The following is a 21,323-nucleotide window of genomic DNA, read 5'->3' on the forward strand; positions in this document are numbered from 1 at the left end:
TGTGCTGAGCCCCGGTGGTGTCAGCACGATGCTGCCCTGCAAACCCCCGCCCACTCCGCACACCTTCGAGGCTCCTACAGCAACGTGAACCCTGGTCGCCCATCTCCTGCTCCCACAGGCAGCCCTCAGGAACCCTCCCTTCCCCGGCCGCTCCTTGCACGCCCTCTGTGCAGCTCCCTCGCACACTCGAGCGCAGCGGCGCTTCTCCCCGCGGCCGCCACCGTCGGGGCGCAGCGCCGGTGCCCGCCGGAGGCGAGGCGGGAGGCGGGCGGAGGCAGGAGGCGGGCGGAGCCGCCCCTCCGCCGGGCTCGGAGCTATAAGGGCAGCGAGAAGCGACGCGCAGCGCGGTTGAAGCCATGGGTAACCGTGTCACCCGCGAGGACTTCGAGTGGGTCTACACGGAGCAGCCCCACACGCAGCGCAGGAAGGAGATCCTGGGTAGGCGGCGGGGCTCGGTAGCCGTCGGGGCCGGCAGCCGGGCTGTGTTGCATCCCTGGACGGGGAGGGGGCGGGTGGAGCGGCGGTTCCGTGTCGGGTCCGTGTCAGGTCCGCGCCGGGTCCGCCGCTGCCGGGGCTGGGAACGGCTCGGGACACTGCCAGGGCTGCGGCAGCGGGGGCGGCAGCCCGGGGGGCTTAGAAGGATGTTTTCCCCCGGGGTTGTTGCTCTTCCAAACTCTCCCGACGCCGTCTCGCCTTGTGGGGACGACGGAGAGGGACGGCGGGGGTGAGCGGCGACCTGTCCCACCGAGCTGGGTTCCGGGGCGGCAGAGCTGGCGGTGGGGGGTGACACGGCCGGGCGATCAGCCGCACCTGCGGCGGGTCCGCGTCCAGTGTCCGCACGTCCCGCACCTCGCGCCGGGCCGGCGGCGGCTGCCGGGGTGGCCACGGTGGGCGGCAGCGCTGGCGAGTCTGAGCGGGGGGGTGGCTGGAGCCCTCCTGCAGGCCAGTTTTCCCAGTGTCTTGATAGTGCAATAAAATCAATGAGGATGTGGGTGAGCGTTTGCCAGAGAAAGACAGAAAGTCCCTGCTGCTTGTCAGGAACAAGGTACAGTCTAGTACTTTCATGTTGTACAGGCAGCATTTAACTGTGTACATGAGTGTACTGGGCTGGGAGGTTTTTGCTTTTGGTTTGAGGGTTTGGGCTTTTCTGAAGATAGTTTCTGAGAAGAACTAGTAATTTAGATTTGTTGCAGAATATTGTTGTATATCTCCTGAAAAATCTTTTCAACATCTTATTGACAAAGAAGATTTTGATTTTTTCATGTTTTTCTTTGGGTTATTGTTGTTTATTTATTTATTCACTTCCATAATTAGTTTTCTAATGAGTATAATGAGTAGGATAAAGTTTTTAAAGAACTTTTATAAAGGAAGGCGCTGGAGCTTGTGGCTGAGCTGCTGCGCAGGGTCTATGATAATTAAGTGTAGTTTCTTAACTCCTCCACAGTCTCATATATTAATCCAGGATTAATCTAAATTACAAAAACATTTCTGGTATAGTTGTGGTGGTGGAATATCCTGGTCCAGATTTGCATTATATCCAGGAAGGTAATAATTATTTTACTATGCCATCATGATACAGAGTCAAATAATGTCATTATCTAAAATAATCCTTCTTGGTGTCATGCTACTCATCCTTTCAGTCTGTGTTTTGGTGAGCTATGGGTAGAAGTGTGTATGGTGGGTCTCTCCTTTTGCTAATCTTTTGCTTTCCTGATGTTGCTATAGAGTGGGGACTGCAAACTGATGAAGTGGTATTTTAAAGAGGTATTGGAGTGGTTGAACTGCCTTACCCTTGCTACAGCAAACTCTCTTTGTAGGACCTTTCGGCTACATACTTGCAGAGGTTTTGCTCCCACTTTCTTTGGGTTCCAAATGAGGAACTGGAATCAAAATCCCTCTCCTTCCCTGCCGCTCCCCCTGCCTCAGCTGTGAGAGCAGAAGGAAGGGGATAGAGAAATATGACATGGAAAGAGAGACATGGGAGACGTGGGCAGAACAATCTGTGTCTGTGTGACAGGGCAGAACGGGTCATGCAACTGGTGTCATGAATATCAAAATGTAACCAAAAGTTATTGAAACTACCATGATATCCCATATGGTACTGGTATAATGATTATCACTGTCTTACTCAAAGACTGAGGGACAACAAAACCTTGTTACCTAGAGTATGTACTTATCAAAGTGTCTAGTGTCTATTGAGCTGGAGTGCACTAAAATAATCTTATATACATATGAAAAAATCTATAAATATCCACATATTTTGACAATTTTGTATATAGCAATGCCTTGGGGACAGAAGCATTCTATGCTGGTAATGGAAGTATTTTCCTCCCAATAGGTTAATGATTTAGTTGCTAAGCACTGAAACTTGATTGTTTTCTGTTTAGGGTGCAGCTTTTTGAAATGTTGGTCTCTCTCAGGCATGGCTACTTGGCTTTTAATGCAAACTGAAATTATCCATTAGGAAAATAATATGATCAAAGTGACAAGCATATAAGGCCATTTCTTTCTATGTAAGTGGTGTTTCCTTGAGCTGTTGTCCCAGTATGTTTCTATAGAGCAACTGAGAGATAATAATGATCTGCCACGAAGTTGTATGTCCTGGCTTGAGAGTTAGTAGCCCAGGTATCTGTCAGACTTTTGTAGTCAGTGACAGTATATCTGAATGAGAACTCTGTGAGTCCATTTTCCCTACCGTGGGCAGGGACATCTTTCACTAGCTCAGGTTGCTCAAAGCCTCATCCAGCCTGACCTTGAACACTTCCAGGGCTGGTCTCTGAGCAGCCTCTTCCAGTTGAGCAGCAGAGTTGTGAGCTGTGTATATCAGCTGTGCTGCCTGAAAGCTGCCTTATGGCAAGACACTGTTGCACTAGATGGAACTACTAAGGATGTGATTCCTAACAGATAAAATTATACCAGCAAATAGAACAACATTTTGCTCAAGGGAGAGGTGATACTTTTTCTGTTATCTCTTTGTGGTATCTTCCTCTTAGACTCTATGTATTCAAATGTAGCTTGTGCTTGTGACTGTGTAGGTGCCAACTGCATCTAAGTTACAGTGGAGATCTCTTGCCAGGCTGGGACTTCGACCCCAATCATGTTATTCATGTTCCTGAACACGTCATTCATGCTTTTCAGTTTATGAAATTGAATTGTTTCGTTGCTGTTCTCTCACCCTCTTGTTTATGAAAAGCCTGTTACTGTCTTGTCTCAGGAATGAGATTTGTGTAATGCTACAGGGAGCTGTGTTAGGAAAAGACCTGACTAAAAACTAACCTGATAAAAGAAAGGTGGGGGTTTTTTGTTTGGTTGTTTTTGTGTTTGTTTTTGTTTGTGGTTAGTGTTTTTGTTTGTTTGTTTTGTTTGTTTTTTGTCTAGATCTTCTTAGCCTTGCTGTATAGTTACATGGGTGCTATTAGACGGAGAACAAGCAACTAGGAGAGATCTACTTCTAGTAGAACTAGAATTTCTATAATACTTCTTTTTAGTGGCAATAGGGGTCTCTTATATTAAAAACACTTGTAGAATTATGGTCTTGCACAGTGGGAAGTGTTGGTGGTTTTTTTGGTCTTGAGAGAAGATGAAAAAATCATTCAGATGCTGGTAACACCATAAGCACACAATGAATGGTCATTTCGCCTGCAGTTTTCCAAATGCAGGCAATGAGCAATATATTGTGGCATGGAAAGAATGAAATCTTATTTGTGCTGTGGGTTGGATCTAACTTTATAAAATTACTGTAGATTGGTCAGAAAATGTCTTGCCTCACAGGATCCTTAGGGAAGCCCTTATTTGCTGCTGAGGATGAAGGCTGAATCAGTGTTTCTCAGGGTAGTTTAGGAGCATCTGAACATGATCTAACATCCAAGAATAATTAGTAAGTACATAATTGGTTCTTTAGCAAGTTATTTTGGAGTAAAGATTGTGTAAGTGTTTTATATGTGCTTTATCCTGTAGAAAGGCTCAGATGTTAGCTTATGGGGGGTAGTAAAACAAACAAACAAAAGTCAAAATCTGTTTTATTTTAGCATTTAGTCAATTTGAGCATAATAGCTCTCAGCTCTGCTCACTTATTTAGAGACTAGTCTGCTATTTCCTACAGCTGACTCTTCTGTTGCCTATTTAAACCTCATATTTATGAAAATTCTCATAAACTGTGCCTACTGAAATGTGCAAGATGCATATCTCCTTAGCTTAAATCAAAGCCCTGAATTACATATCCTTCTGGCAAAGAAACTATGAGTCTGTTTCCCCTTTATGCTGCAATACGTGGGCACAGGTCTGCCACTGATGTGCGTGTTCTCTGATGAGCGCATTCAGAATATCTCCTATCTCAGTGCTCATGCCAGTTCCCTATGAGAACCACCTATAAATTAAATCACATGAGCAGAAAGTCTCTGTTCTAGGTACTTCTTGTCTTCTGTTGAAAACTTACTAAGTTTATTAAATTTATTATCAAGGCTTCAGCTTACTCCATGTTGCGGGTTTTCACTTCCAAGAGGGTTGGAAGCCCTTTTCCTAGCATTCCTCCATCAATTTACTCCCAACCAGCTAATATACAAGCATAAACAAACAGGTCACGGCTGCTGTCATAGTGATGTGCTGACACCATCCATCTCTGTCAATGCCAGCAACCTGGCACCACTGCGGTGCTTTGCCTCTGGTGAGCACTCTGGGTGGCCCAACTCTTTTGGACTGGCCAGCACAAGGTAGTTTAGGAGCTTGTGGGTGGCAAATACAAGACTAAGACCCTTGTCCTTGCACAGTGGATACATAAACTTCAGTGTAATTAGTTGGGCCAGAAAGGCTTTTTATTACTTTGTGTACTAGAGGGGATGGGAGACTCTGCAAAACCAGAAACTTTGTCATGTGTGCTTTCCTTTCTGTGTGTCCCACCTGTGTCCTGGTTTGCATACACTTTGAATTAAATACAACTCAAATGTGCTGTGCTGTTCATGAGCACATTCATGAGCTGAGCTGCTAAAAAGCAAAACACTATCATGTCAGCAAACTGACTTTTTTTGTGTGTGTGTGTGTATTTTTTTGGTACAAATACCAGTCCTGGCATAGGGCACGGGTTAGTAAAGCTAACATCCCGTGCCTGGTGTCTCTTATTTGTTCTGGCAGAGACGCATAGTTGATAGAACATAGTCCAGGACAGCAGCATCGCAGAGATTATTTTTTCTTCCTCTTCTCTTTAACAGCTCTTCTAAAAGTCTCATACTGAATAGTATGACTATACCTGTATGCTGTACTTGTAGTCAAAATAAAGGCAGATTAAATTAAATTTCTTCTCTTGTTACTACTAGCTTCTCACAGATGTGGGTAGGGTTGCTGCTCCTTTAAACCTCCACCGCCTCTGTGTTTGTGGACAGCTCCCACAAAGCTCACTGTAGATTACATTTTATGGCCATTCTCATGTATTAACCCTGACCCAATGCTTGTTGGGAAGTGATGGATGCTGTCTGTACAGAAACTGATTGTTTTTGCAATGGAAAAGTGCTCAGGAAGACCAGGGAGGTGTCACAGCCCCAAGCCTGACAGTGTTCAAGAAGAGACTGGACAATGCCCTCAGACACATGGTGTGAACTGTGGGGTTGTCACATGCAGGGACAGGAGTTGGACTTGATGATCCTTGTGGGTCCCTTCCCATTCTATTGGACATTCTATGATTCTGTGAAAATGGAAGTGCTTCAGGAAAGAGCAGCATGGTGAAGATCTCTGGTCAGATGCCTTGATGTGTGTAACTCTAGCAGCCTCAAGAGTGGAGCAGGTGTCTGCTTACTTGAAGTGCAATGTGGAGGAAATGAAGGTGTTCTTCATTGTGTGGCTGCCCCAAGTCTCACAGTCCTTTATGCCTCCTGGTTCAGCACTGCGCAGTAGCCCTGTCTTTGATTCTCTGTTGCCTTTGGGACGTGCAGATGGCTGACAGGTGTTTTGCACAGCCCTGGTTTGCACAACACAGACACTTGTCACAGTAGCTTTACAGAGTTGTCCAGGTTTTCCAACTCTAAGTGCTCTATCTTGCCTTATTTGGACTCCTTCAGCTAAATACAAGGTATGAACATGAAGGAGAAACGAGACACAACATTGTGTCAGCACATTACATATAAACTGCAGTCATCAAGATCACTTAATCTGAGATTTAATGCATCTCACTGAAGAGTGCTTGGCCTCAAGTTTTGAAAGAGTCAGCTTTCAACATTTTCCACGTGGAGTGCTCCTGAACCAAAACTGCTCTGGCAAGCAGTGAACCCACTTGTCAGCCTGGAGTTTCTCTACGCCATGGAAATGGGAAAGGCTTATCAGTATTAATGATAAACAGACACAGTATTGTGTTTTAACTAGTATGCAAAAATTTACTGTTGGAGAGGAGTTAATCATGTGTTGAATTTAATATTAAACCCTAGGGAGTTACTTAATAGCTGTCACTTGCAATAAATGCACCCTACCTGCATTGCCACTTGCAGATACTGTTGCTGCCAGTTGATAGTTACTACTCTAAAATCTCTTAAATATAATCTGCAATCCTCCGCTGCAACAATAAGAAATAGGTCCAAAGTGACACATAAATAGGTTCTCCAACTACAATGTAAAGCATTGCTTAGTCACTTTCCCTTTCCATTAAAACTTTTTCTGGTCAAAGTGTCCTGAATTTGACCAGGCTGATGAACAGATTTGATTGTTTTACATCTCTTCATATCTTCTGCTGACTGCTGTAATTTATCCCTACCAACTGCATGACTGAAAATTTGAGGTGGCTTGATTTATTAAAGGGTTTTCTGGGTTTTGGACAACTGCTCCTAATCAGGACATTAAACTATGTAAAATTGTATGTCTATAACAGATATTCTGACCAGGTTTTTATATCAAGTTATCCTTTAGAGTGGATATCCCAGGACTTTGTGTAAAATTTTCATACCTGCTTAGGTACCAGGGAACTATTTCTAGCATGTTTTCATTTTTAACATGAAAACTAATTAAAAAAAAACCTGCAAAAACAAGGACAAAAAAGCAAAATCAAAACTGCTGGGCTTTCAAGAGATTTCTATTAAAAAAGTCTGACTGACTTTAGAAAGATCTGAACTTTTACTAGTGCTTTCCCACTACTTAGAAAATCTCTCCCTTGCCTGAATCCTCCAAATTGTGATTTTTGCCTACTTGTCCTCATAAGGAGAAGAATTGAGAATATATCTTTTCTCACTGTCTTCCACGACATTTGTCTAATCTTTATTGTCTCTAACCTATGCCAAGATGGGCTGGAATTGGTCAACAGGTCAAAAGTTTAAATGGTTGCATAGCACGACCAAATCAACCTGCTCCCTTTAGGACTTCATCTCTCTGAACTGCTGCAAATTTCTCAGGGTTCACTATAAAAAAACCTTCTCTGGGTCCTGCACTCAGTACCTGACACTGCTTGCAAGGTCATATGAAGTTATGTGTACTGTTTTCAGCATTTGTTTGTAGCATATACAGCTGCACAGATGCAAACCATTGTAATCTGATTCCATTGCACTGGTGTCATACAGTGACAGTCGGATTATATTTACTTTTCTGTTCATAAAATGAGCCTATCAATGGGCCTATCAAAGTTACAGGGACACACTGTGTAACCTCAGGATTCAGAATGAGTGACTTGTCCTCCAGTCTTATCTGAGTAATCTGTAATTATTGAGAAATGCAGAGTATGAGTTGAAGGAGGCAGACCAGTGGGAGGGTAAAAGCCATAAAATAGTGGAAAAATTAATGTGCAAGTTAATACTGGAAGTGAAGTGTGGGTTTGTAAAGAAGAGACCTGAAGCAATGAACAGTGCCTGGAAGATAAGCTGTATTTCTGTGTATTTTCTTTTTCTTAAAAGGACAAATGAATGGCCCATAGAACCAAAGATCAGTAAGCTGGTGCTATCCTGACACAAGTCAGAGCTGGCAAGTCTGGCCCATGGCTCTCTGATGCTGTATTGCAGTATTTGTGAGGTTGCATGAAGCTGTTGCGTGATTATTTATGTGACTTATGTGCCTGTTCCTGTTATAGGACTTGGGAACAGGCTAGTGAATGGGAATAAGGAAAAAATTTCTGTGTCTTACAAATTCCTGATAGTATTATTGACTTTCTTGTTCTGTTACCATGTGCGAAGAGTTGTACGTGTTGTAACTATTGGTGAACACTCAAATACTTAGGATTTTATTATTATTATTATTATTATTATTATTATTATTATTATTATTATTATTATTATTATTATATATTTTAGTGCTACATTTGTCATTCAACCACAGAGCAAAACCTGGTGAGCCTGTCGCTCAGCTCTCTTCTCCTGCTAGCATGCCCTGAAGCAACAGTAAAGCAGTATGAAAAGGGCTACAAAGAAGGCAGCTGTATCCCTTTTGTGGAAAGTAGCATCTGCATTTGGCAAAATAGAAAAAGAAATTGAAAAATTGACAGGAAGTCCTTCAGAGTTGTAATCTGATAAGTTTTGGCATACTAATTGCTGTGAAGGAATACTGTGAGGGGTGAAGGCACACGATGTCACATATTGGTCATCAGGGTAACTTATTTTTTACTATGTTTATATATCTATATATATACTAAAATCAATTACAATTGGACATGATGCTGGAAGTGGGAATGGAGCCCATACGTTAATAAAGCTTTCACTGTAGTGGCAGCCCTACTTTGGAATTGCCATTTTATAAAAGTAGGGCCTCAAACAGAGTGTGGTAAAAATAGAGAGTCCCAGTGGTGATTATGTTTACCTAACTGTGACCTAATGAGATTCTTCCTCTGCATTTTTCCCTTTAGCAAAGTATCCGGAGATCAAGACCCTGATGGGACCAGATCCACATTTAAAGTGGATTGTATCTGGAATGGTTTTCATACAGTTTCTAGCATGCTACCTGGTGAAAGACTTGTCTTGGAAATGGATTTTCTTCTGGGCTTATGCTTTTGGGGGTTGCGTCAACCATTCCCTGACCTTGGCCATCCATGATATTTCACACAATGTCGCCTTTGGGAACAAGCAGACTAAGTGGAATCGATGGTTTGCAGTCTTTGCCAACTTGCCGGTTGGCATCCCTTATTCTGCCTCCTTCAAGAAATACCACATCGACCATCATCGGTACCTCGGTGGGGACGGCCTGGATGTGGACATTCCCACAGCCTTTGAAGGCTGGTTCTTCAGTACGCCACCTCGGAAACTGCTTTGGCTTTTCCTCCAGCCTCTGTTCTACAGCCTGAGACCACTGTATGTGAACCCCAAAGCAATTACACAGATGGAAATTTTTAATGCTCTTGTCCAGTTTTCTATAGACCTTATAATTTACTACCTTTGGGGGCTCAAACCTATTATTTACTTAATAGCAGGTACAATTCTTTGCATGGGTTTACATCCCATTTCTGGGCATTTCATAGCAGAACACTACATGTTCTTAAAAGGGTATGAGACATACTCGTATTACGGACCTCTGAACTGGCTCACCTTTAATGTAGGCTACCACATGGAGCACCACGACTTCCCCAGCATCCCTGGATGCAGATTGCCAATGGTAAGTATGGCATGAGCATGACTGAATTGGATTTTTATACAAGCTACTAAACTATCTCAAAGAAATCACTCGAAATCATAGCAATGGAATATTTCTTAAAAGAAAAAAAAAATAAAGCTTTTTGGATTGGTTTTTAATTCTTTCATTTTAAGCAGGAGATTGTGAGAATTGGCTGCCAAACTGCTGTAATATTTAATTTATTTGATGGAAACAAGAATATCTGAGCTTCAGAGGGGTTTAAGGAATACTTTTTGCATGACAAAAACCTCCAAAAATAATCTTTCTCCATTTCCTTCCCTCAGCCACCATGTTTCATCTCTCTTGAAATTTTAATGGCCCATCTAAAGTGAGGCGGGTGGCAATTACTACTTGAAATTTGTCTAATGATCAATCTGCTACCTATAGTGCTTGATTAACATAAAACAAAAATATTTTTGGTTTTGAGATGACATAAGTATGGGGCATGTTCCAGCCTGACACAAATAGCACTGGAAATAAAGCCCCGTTCTGCAGGGCTTGTTTTAGTTCTGGTACCCCACCCACAGAAACTGAGGATGCCTGATCTGTCACTGGGAAAGTGCTGTGGCTTTCCTCTTTTGAAAGTCAAGCCCCTTTTTATTTATGTTTTATCAGTTGTGGGAATCTAATTTTCGAAGCCCAGGTGTCTAGGAATGGTTTTCAGTCTCCTTCTAGGTATGTTTTAATACAAGCATTCCTCAGCAGGTGCCCACAGCAGCAGTGGTACGTGACTTGGAAGTGTTACTCCTACATACAAATCCTCTGGCACAGTAGGAAGGAAACACCTTCTGTCTCTGGTCAGATGCAAAGCTGAGGGCTACAGTCGCAACATCCTCATGAGATGGAGCAGTCTGAGGTGCAGGAGCTGTGACCTCCCTCCCCACTACTGCATAACATGTACCACTTTTATGATGGTATATCCAGGCAAATCCAGCTTTATGGGTTAATGTTCTTCATTGCAGAAACACTGTCTGAGAGGAGATTCAAAACAAGAGGAGATTTTCTTGTTGTGTAGAAGTGTAGGGAGCCTCTATATAGCCTGCAGTTCTGTTTTAACACACCTCCTTTACTGCTAGAGGTCTGTCCTGAAGAAGCTGTCAGTACCTGGTAGAGCTCAGAGCAGCTGGTAAAGCAGCCCATGCTCACGTGAAGTTCTCCTGTCAGACACTGCATTGCTGATGCTCCTGATAGCTCAGCTGGAAAGAGCATGAGATTAGTTTTAGTTTCAAATGTTAAAATTTGTTAGATAAGCTTAGATACTTGGGTTACTGGAAATGTTAATAGAAGAAAAGGAGGTTAGGTCTGTGTCTTACACAAGGCAGGTGAGTGACAAATTGAATTTGCTGGGATTGTTGCTCTGGACCTGATGGAGACCTGAAAAGCTCTTCTCCACCCACACCACAAATAATTCAGCCTGATTCCTTGAGGCAGTGCAGTAGCTGGAATTGTCTGCCCTCCTGTGTAAAGAGTTTAGAGGTATTAGTTGAATTTCAGGGGCTCGTGTTCATGTGTTCCTAGCTCTAGGGTAACTGAGACTTGCACTGCTGGTAGAGGAGATATCAGACTTGTCAATCATCAGTGCCTGACAGAACTATATGGAAAACCTGGAGTCTTTGAGCAATCAATCACAAATGAAAATCTATTAGGAAGTGAAAATCTTTTGGTAAATCAGTTATTATAGAAAATCGTTTGTCCATTAAAGCAAATTGGTCATTCTTTTCTGTAAATTGAGAAGAAAAATTCTGTGCCTCTTCGGTGGAAGGAAGTAAGGGGACAGATCCTCTCTGGACCCCAGAGCAAATTCTTCACTCAGCAAAGGTCTAGTTTTTTTACATCTAGTCTGTTAGGAAGTTGAACTTCTAATAGTTGAATTGTGTAATGTGGATGAGTTCTCAGTATAGGTACTTTTAATTATTGGCAAGTCGAAAGTGGAATAAAGATCTTTATTTTGTTCCTGCATGATTGAAAGCAGGCGAGAAACAGAATCAGAGAATAACTGGATCTTCATCTGGGAAAGTAACTGACTCTTCCACTTGCTTATGGGAAAAGTACATTCAGCTTTGTCCTTTGTTACAGGTTTCTCATTCAGAATGTTCTGAGTAATATGTTTGCCACTTGAAAGACCTTTACCCTATGAGTGTGACAGATTTGAAAGAGGAGAAGTTAGGCTGTGCTGTAAGCTTATAGATATTAAAGATGAGTGACATGAGTGTGCAGTAAGAACTTGTCCCACTAGTATAATGTGAGATTACACAAGAAACCACAGAATTTAACATTATAATGAAGAACCTGCTCTAAAAAAAAAAAAAAAACATATAGACTTAGGACTAGATGTCTTTGCATGAAGCCTTATAACTGTAAAATATTGCATTGTTTACTGAATGAGTCAAAAGACCCATTCTTCATTGTCTGAAGGACTGAATATTCTTATGGACAGAAGGAACAGGAGAAGAAGGAGGAACTCAGTACTCGTCCTACAAACTGTAATAAAAACTGCAGTGTTACCAGAGGCAAACTGGTTATTCATTAAGCTTGTGGGAAAAGGAAAAGACATGGTATGAAACCAGATTTATTAGATAGACAAGACTGGGAAACATGGTAGATGTGCTGGTTTTGAATTGGAGATTTCATTAACCCTCTGATGGCCGGGAAGGCTAGCTTGAGTGCTGCCCCCTGTCAAGGACTATGGAAGGAACTTCTCTGATATGCCTCCTAGGATTTTGTCAGCTTCTTGTCATAAGGACCTCTAGCTTCTGTATAGCCCCAAGACAAAGGGTCTGTAACAACCATGGTGAAAAATTAGGCTGCATTTAACTTTTGCAGTTATCAAATACAATGGGGTCTTGTTGCTGTGCTCTGCAAGCACAAAACCAGAAGCAAAGTTTCAGTCTACAGGATGTGATTTCTTACTTACCACCATGATCTACATGAAGAAAAGCCTCAATATACCAGCTGCCAAGTGCCTGATAAGCTTTTTGCAGACTTTGTGATCTCCACTTTGTGATAACTTCCATTCACAAACTAGCAATGAGTTAAAACTTACAGTTGAGATCTGTAACGAGGAAGGGAGGGAGGAATTGAAGCAAATGGACCATCTCCAATGCAATATGGAGAACTCGAGGGCGAAGTCAGAGCAGGGTTTAGGAGTACTTTGTCACAGTGCCATCTTTGAGATGATCTGTGATCTGGCTGCAAAACTTGCTACCTGGAGATTGCCACCCCCAGATTTTATACTGCACCCAGAATGCAATGTGGAGGATGACTCCTACAGCCTCAAACATACTTAATAGATGTAATTTAATATTGTATTTAAAAGGGAATCTGCATTAAAAGGCATTTAGTTTCTGCCATTTCACCCCCAGATTTTCTGGTAGGTAAGAAGATAATTTTGTTTTACAAATGGAGATGCTGAAAGAAATTACACTAGATGAGCTGTTTTTGTTGGTAAACTTGTGTGTAGATCCATTGTAAAAGAGAAACCACTTTTAAAATTCTTTCCTGCCATGTAATAACAAAATAGGAACATGCACCTAACAAACTTCGTTGTCTTTTCCATAAGAAAAGCCTTCAGAAGTCCTCCCTCTAGCTGCGTTCATTAAATTTTCCATTTTCCGCATTGCTTTGACACAAATATTTTATTGCAGCTTACCTTCTCCTCTCCATTGTTTCTGTACATCTCATACAGTTGTCCTGTCCAGAGTACAGGGACCTTGCCAATGGGGCAAGTGCTGCCTGCCTTGCTGCACAAGGTGCAAAGCCAAGCAGAGCAAAGAACAACTTTGTGTAGATGTGGATCACTGTCCAGCAGCTAATCTAGGTTAACACACTCCAGTGCAAGACCCTGGTCATCTCTGATGGTTTCCATACTGACCTTCTCATTCAGAATGAGTTGCCACCATACTCTGCAGGAAGGTGCTAAATGGATATGCTTGGTGAACAGGCAACTACTCGACCGCTCGATGCTGGCAAGCAGCTTGCCAGCCATGACTGGGCTGCCTGCTTCCGGAGTATGGGTATTTTGATTAATCATCTTAATCATCAAATAATACTTGTATTCTAGGTGCCCATTTTAAATCTGCAATACAACGGCAGAATATCTTATGGCTTATATTTAAGTAAACTTCTAGACTTGCATGCTGTGTCCACCTAAACTCTTCATCACTGTGCCCAAACTATACTGCTGCTCATGTTTGCTGAAAGTGCGGAAACTATTGGGTTGAACATGGACTGTTTATTGGCCTTTTCTCTCAGCCATTTTTTCCTACTCTGTCACTAGGGTCATTTTCAGTCAGCCTTTGGTGCTGGAAGGCACAGCCACTACCTGAGGCATTGCTCCTAGGAGCTCAATTTGTCACTGTGAATCTCCGTTCCCCACTTCCACGTGCAAGGAGCAATACAGAGACTTTCTGAAGCCCTCATAGCAGTCAGAGTCCAACATGATCAAGAGCTCTGCAGAATAATGTACCTAGCTGAGAAAAACCTATTTGGTCCAGACCATCGTTTCTATGGGCAAGAAAAATATATGGAGGTTCTGGAGACGAGTATAGATGGCTGGTATAGATGATGGCTGAATTACTGTTGCAAGTCAAAATTCAGGCAGAAATTCTAAAATGGAGGTAGGAGGGAAGGTCTGTAAGGAGCAGTGTGCTAGGGAATGACCATGTTGGAGCTGGAGTGAAGCTTTTGGGGCTGGGAATCAAAGACCCCCTTTGTGTTTGCCTAAGGCCTCATTAGTGGCTTTCATTTGAGGGAGCCAAGGGAGCTTACTGTCTAGTCCACCTTCTCATTCTTTGATTATTTTGATTACCCAGCTGGGAAAAGAGAGGATACAGAACCCAGATGAAATTATTTCTGGCTGTGGTTACAGAAGGAGCACAGGGAACTAAATCTGCTGTCTCCAGAGATCTTAATGGGTGCCTGGAAATCACCCTTCTTCCAGTCACTAGCAAATACCTCTAAGGGGAAATGCTCATATTGTCTGAATCCCACTGAAAATGAACCACACTTGAAGTACAGACCAACACTTTAAAGCAGGATAGAGGTATATTAGGAAGTCAGAGGTATTCAGTGAAAGGCAGAATACAATCAGACGTGAACTGAATGTTCCACCTCCAATGCAGTGCTACCATGCCATGAGCACAAAGAGTGTAGAGGGGCTAAGGTACAGAGGTAAAAGGTCTTAACTTGTATGTTACCCAAGCTACCTCACAGGGAAGTGTCTGCTAGGAAGCTGAATTACTAAAGTAACTAGCAGTGAGTGGTACTGCCTTATAATCTAACTCTTGCTGGGATTCTTACCTTTCCACAAACAGTCAAAACGCTGTGTTAAGATTACACCATTACACACTGGGTGCTGATGAGACCCTCTTCCTGCATGACAATTCTGTGTAATCCTTTTGTGCTTCTCTGGAGGTCCTTACTGTGCTCAGCAAATCTGGCTTTAAAATTCTGCACGGTTTTCAAAGGGAGAAGTCATCCTGTCCTGTAAGACATGCTACTCTAGAATAGAGCTTTGTTTGCCTAGGAGGTGGAGCTGTAATAAAACTGTGCCCAAGCAGTTTATGTGCAAGTGTATAATAGTTAACAAACTCTGCTGTTCCTTGGGTGTATTCAAAAAGCAGAGCACCTAGGTGGAGCAGGGACTACTGATAACGTGGTAATCCTCATAGTCCTCTGAACCTGCCAGGCATGAAACCTCTGTCCTCTGGTTCTGGCCTTGGTCCTGCTACAATCACCACCCCTGGTGACGCATAACACTTCCCTGGTGGCAAGTCTTAAGACTTGGGGATTTGTAACAGGGATGAAATTTTATTAGATGCATGATCTAATAAGGAATCTTACAGCATTTTTGACACCAAACTGAGGAGAATAGCCTGCCCCTGCCATGTCCTCAGGTTGCTGGAGGAACACATCTCTCAGATTTGTATCATGGTAGAAGAATGGAGGAAAGAAAACTAAGTGTAGCCAAGGCTGTGTCTGGCATTTTCTCAGTTAATACTCCTCTCCTACCTGGAACCCTCGGCAGACAAGTATTACAAGTGGTGAACAGGGATTTAAATACAGTGTGTTGAAATCTTGGTAATTTATAAACTGGATTAGTCATCTGGTTGTGGAGATCCCGCTACCTCACAAATGAGAGAAAATAGTTCTAGCTGAAGGCAGCGATCCATCATCTTTCAAATTCTGACACTGTGAGGCAAAACTTACATCAGAAATCTGCTAAAAAGTATCTAAAATGTATTTAAGTATGTCTCGTTTGGCTGAACTTCAGAAGCTCACAAGCAACAACAAGTAACTTCAGGTTATGGCTGTGCTATCAGATCTGACCAGGAAGGCTGAAGCACACCTGACACTGTGCAGCTCATTCTCTCTCTTCTTCTTCCAGGTGAAGAAGATCGCAGCAGAATATTATGATAACCTCCCACATCACCAGTCCTGGATTCGAGTTTTGTGGGACTTTGTTTTTGATGACGCTATTGGTCCTTATTCAAGGGTTAAGAGACTATGCAAGCTGGCAGAAAAAAAGCTAACGGACTAGCTCTGGCTGCTGCTTTGGTATTTTGTTTGTTCGTCTGAATGAACTGAGTTTTCTGCCAAAGTAGAAGGATGTTTGCATGTGCTGAAGTAGCATTGGTGTGTGCTCCTTTGAGCGAGAGGATCGGTGTGAAAATGAAGCAATTGCATGCACTATTTTAGAATATTGGTACTTTTTAATAAAGGATATTTGTGTATGTAGCCCTGAGAAACTAGATTAGAGTGAGTTATGATTATGTGAACTTTTAGTCTAGGCCTAGAATTAACTTCCTGGGCCATGTGTGCCTAAGTCTGAATTTTGGCCTGCTCTGCAATGGAGAATGCTTGGTGTGTGTATGTGTGAACATGTGTATGTGTAGTTTAGGTCTGGTTTCTGTTCATGCCAGATTAGATGTGGATTCTCTGCATGTCCAGGACTGTGGAAGCAGGAAGGACTGGCATGCAGTAGTAAATGATACTTTCTGGCGAACAGAATAGTGCCTTTAGCTCAATGTCTTGTCTAATCTAATATCTTCTGATAATTGCTGGTAGCAGAGATTTTGTATATGAAATGGAATATGTGGATACATTTGTGTCATTATTTTAGTAGCTGCTGTTTGACTTTTATCCCAGGGTTTTGTCTAAACCTTTTCTGAATGCATTTCTATTCTTGGGATCTAATACTTGGTGTAGCTTACTGGCAGAGCTGAACTGTGGTGTGGAGAAAACCTTCCTTTAGTCTTGTGCTCACTGCCTGATCAGCAGTGTGGATGTGTCCTGGAGGAACTGGGTGGTCCCTTCTCACTCACCTTATCAGCAGTATTCATAACTTCATGTTTTTCATCCTTTTCCCCACTGCTAGTCCTTCTGGAAATGAAAAGGTGCTAATTTTAATATTTTTTTTTGCCAAGGTTGTTAATGTTCCTGATGACCTTTCTTGGCCTTTTCTATATTATATCCCTTTCTGTACACAGGTGTTATGAGTATGTGTCAGTGAAGATGTGGCATTATGGTGACAGTTGTTCCTAAGCACTTTCAGAATAATTGTAACTTTTTCCCTCTATCATTCAAGGGGCACCAACTTGGCAGTTGGGAGGCGGGTGATATTCCAGCTATATGGAAGTTGCCACTGGCGATGTTAAGTGGATCTACCTGGAACATGAAACTGGGTCTGTTTCTCCCACTACGTGCCTTACTTTGTACTATTGACATTAACTTTCATCTGTCTTTCTGCCTACTGGGATAGTTAAATCTTCTTGCCTGTCCCCTCCAACTATCAACTTCTGGCTAGTCTCAATAATTCTGTATCATCAAAAACCTTAATCACCATACCTTTCTCCAAGCAGACCAGTATCTTGGGAGTCAGGAGTTCAGATACCATCTAATAGCTTCCCTCCACCCTGGAAAGCTGACGAGTTCTTACTAAGTGGTTAAGAGAGAGAAAGAGAGCAGATTTGTAAAGGTTCTCTTGTACCTTAACCCTCTAACAGTTGGGCGTTGGTCTTTTTTTACTTTCCCCTGGAAATTCATGCCTGTAACAAAGAAAATGATTATTCTGCATTCTTGTTCATTCCTCAAAGTATGCTATTAGATCTGGGAAGCCTTATTTCCTCAATAAACAGTTTAATCCTTTCCTCCTACAGGAGTTTATCCAGTGAGTCAGTCTGTCTGTTTGTCAGCCTGGCACACCAGGCAGCTGAGCTAGCCTGCAGCAGTTTGGGTTCCTCCTCCTCCATTTCCCTTTCCTTATTTTCCTCATCTGTCTGATTCTGATAGTTGGGTAAATACCCAGGTTTGCTCAGCAGTGCAAGATCATTTGTGATCCAAGGGATGAATACCAGTTCATTCACAGATATTGTTTTGGTCTTGTTCTTTTTCTGAAAAAGAAGAGGAAGAATGGAACTTCTTCTGATGCTTCAGAGTTCACTGGTTCTTCACGTGCCTTTTCTCCCACAGGAAGTAGCTTTGGCATGGGAACCTCCACTGACTTCTTTGTGTTGGTCCTCATGTCTGAAGCTTCACTCTTTCATTAATTTACTTGAATGTTGCTGGCACTCCATAATCACATATTCACCTATCTGTGTCCTTAGCGAACTTTGCAAGTTAATATAAAAACCATAATAAAGATTATGCTATCTTCCTCAATCTGAGTATTGTCCTTCTGCTCTATGGAGAATGACCTTTCTGTAGTTCCCTTAGTCAGCTGTTCCCTGATGCAGTCACCTATATGGTCTACAGATTACTAGCCCAGCCTGACACAGAGACTATGGTGCAAACTGGGGGTGTCAAACGCATTTTCACCGGAGGCCACATCAGCCTCGCGATTCCCTTCAAAGGGCCGAATGTAATTTTAGTACTCTATAAATGTAACTACTCCTGCATTTATAAAGTCCTAAACAGAGTAAACAGAGGGTAGCTGAAATTGGCAACTGCTTCTCCTCCTGCCTCCCATTTCTGTCACAATCCCACCTTGCTTTTCCTGGGCAGCCCCACAGAACTCCTGCTCTGCACTCTCAGATTCTCAGTGAGAATCTGAAGCACCTGGCAGCTGGTGCCTGCAGGTGTGCAGTGTCAGCTGAGTTTCAATGTGTGTGGGTGCTGTTGGAGCAGTCTGTAGTCCTGTCCTGCCCATGGGCACTTGTCCTTGCCACCACCAGTAATGTTGGCAGGATTTTTTGTTTTTGTAACCACAGGGCAAATGGGTCTGGGTTAAAAATACATTAGGGCTATGTGTAGTTTTATTCTATTTACTTAAAAATTAATCCAGATCCCCTTAATTGTGTGGCCACACTAATGCTCTGGCAAGAGGTGACAGGAGGGACAAATAGCTGTTATGACTGCTCAGAGTGGATGTGTCCTGGTTTTGTTAAAACAAGTTTCTCTTTTAGTGAATTTGCCTGTCAGCTAAAGCTTTCATATTAGCTGCATTTTCCTGGAAAAAACAGATACATGTTTTGGTAAACATAGCAATGGAATGCGAAATTATTGATAAGCATGGATGTACCTCTCATGAGAGGGGCAACGAGAAACAGGTGACCAAGAAACTGATCAACGGGGTACAACATCCCATTCACGTGAATACTTCATATGAAAGTGAGAGATCACAAGGATCTCGGCCCTTTTTCCTTATGGCCAACATTAGGAGAGGACCTTGCTAGTCGTCCCTGCAAACTGAGGCCTAGTGACAGACTGAATCCAGCTCCGGTTGGCTGCAGAGTCCAGTCCAGGACTTCAGGTGCTGGCTCTGCAGTTGCTGGGACTTTCAAGATTGGTTTTGTAAATTCTGTATTATTTTCTCTATTCTTATTAGTAGCATTAGTAAAACATTTTTAATTTTTCCAACTCTCTTCTCTCTGTCCTTCTTTCCCTCCTGATCGCCTGTCCTGAGTGGGAAGGGGGGAGAGGGAGGAGCTGAAGGGCGAAAGGCGGGGAGAGAGGGGGTTAACAATACATCTACCACAGTTTTATTGTCACCTCGCAATCAAAACCTCAACAGGATGTTAATGCTGCTTTTGATTTTTGCTACGTAAAATGTGGCCTGCGCTGCTGCAGCAGCTCAACAGGCCCAGCATGGACACCCTTCTCTACAGCGGCAACATGCAAACTGAATTAGTGTCTGGGAGTGGGAAATCCTCCAGCAGTCCCACTACTAAGTAAGCTGTCCCATGGATCCCTGTCACTGGAGCCATAAGCTGGGAACCAACAAAGCCCCCGTGATGCCCGCACTTTTCCCTGCCCCTGTCAACCAAGCTTCCCCTTCCAGCCCCATGCACCTTGCTCCCACTGTTGCTGTGTGGCCCTGTGCAAACTTCAGCTTGTTATGTCTTAATGATACGGGTCCTGCAAAGGTAGAAGAAGAAAGAAAAACTCATTTACAGCAGGTGGTTGATGTTAACAGAGGGGCACACTGTATCCAGGCTGTACACTCGGCCCAAGTTACAACGCGGTTATTACTGACCTTAGGCATAATGCCACATTCCAAAGGAAAATGTGAACCGTGCCAGGCTCCAGCTTCCTGAAGGTTAATTAAAATTATGGGAGAGGTTCACAGAACAGTTGTGATCATCTGATAGGCAGCAGTTTTGAAAAGTACCTGCCATTGTCAGGTATGCCATTAAATGAGTTTATAATTAAGAAACACATGAGACTTATGCAACAGAGCATTATAATCTTTGCTGTTACTGATGCTTGTCTGTGTTCTTCATACTGGAAAGGCTCCTTCTCATGGTCCTGGGCCTGTCGTATTGTGGTGCACATCAATGCCTGCTTTAATTCCCACATGAAAATCTCATCCCTCTGTTTAACCTGTGTCTCGCCTTCTGCTGGCATTGAACAGCTAACAGACATCAGGTTCAGGCTGAAGCTCACTGTTGCATTAAACTCAAATTTCTCCTGTTTATGCCGTATTTAATCTGCAGTATAACCACTCTGTAAAAAAGACTCTTTTCTAAAAGGCAGATTGGGTTGCTTTGAAGAGTGTTGAAGGACAAGCCCATGCTCTTCAAGCCAGAGCAGATAATGTTTTACAACTAACTGCAAAGTCCACCCCACCTCCTCTCCTGGCTCTCCTGTTCCTGGCAGTCTCTGCTGCCCACAGACTCTGCACCAGGCTCTGCTCCCAAAACCATTCCCGGCGCCTGGCTTTTACAACAAAAACTTCAGGAAGGCTTGAAGCAAAGCAAGGGGCTTGGAAAATATGTGACAGATTTCTATAGCTGAACTCCAATCTCTTGCCTTTTTCACAAAGTTTTCGTAAGATGATATCAGAAATACTGCCATGTAAAGCTTGCACTAAACTAAGTCAAGCAGAAATTCCCAAGATTGCATTGGTGGAAAGTATGGCTCTGAAGAAATAAAAATTATATGACCTGAAAGATATGACTGAGTGTGCACTATTAATTGTTCAGTGTCCTGTACTCTTATCTTTGACTTCACTTTCCGTCAAATGAAGCTCAAGACCCGCAAAACATTAACAAATTAAACACGAGATATTAACAAATGACTCCCCTTAAGGTCCTAGTTCGGCCGTGCTGTGCCACTGATTTCAGCTTGCATCCTCCTAATGCCTTTGGTAGCCTTGTTCCACATCAATATCTCCCTTTATTTACTGGAAACCCTAATGAGTGCAGGTGATGGGGCCTGTGGTTTTTCCAGTGATGACAGGAGATGCAGTGGGACAGTGAGTGGTGGTGTGAGAAGAGCTGTAAGCCACCATCCTTCACCAATTCTGGCAAAAAGTTGCTGAGGTT

At 42.9% G+C, this 21,323-nt stretch overlaps 1 protein-coding gene across 1 annotated transcript; it reads left to right on the forward strand.

The window, feature by feature from the left end:
• Positions 1 to 356: 356 nt before the first annotated feature.
• Positions 357 to 16,099, forward strand: DEGS2 (delta 4-desaturase, sphingolipid 2; the record flags this gene model as incomplete). Its single annotated transcript, XM_082058355.1, has 3 exons — positions 357 to 438; positions 8,801 to 9,543; positions 15,947 to 16,099. The coding sequence occupies 3 exons, from the start codon at positions 357 to 359 to the stop codon at positions 16,097 to 16,099; spliced, it is 978 nt and encodes a 325-aa protein (XP_081914481.1).
• Positions 16,100 to 21,323: the final 5,224 nt, after the last annotated feature.

The sequence above is a fragment of the Streptopelia decaocto genome (genome assembly GCF_964273445.1).
Source record: "Streptopelia decaocto genome assembly, chromosome: 7".
NCBI lineage: Eukaryota > Metazoa > Chordata > Aves > Columbiformes > Columbidae > Streptopelia > Streptopelia decaocto.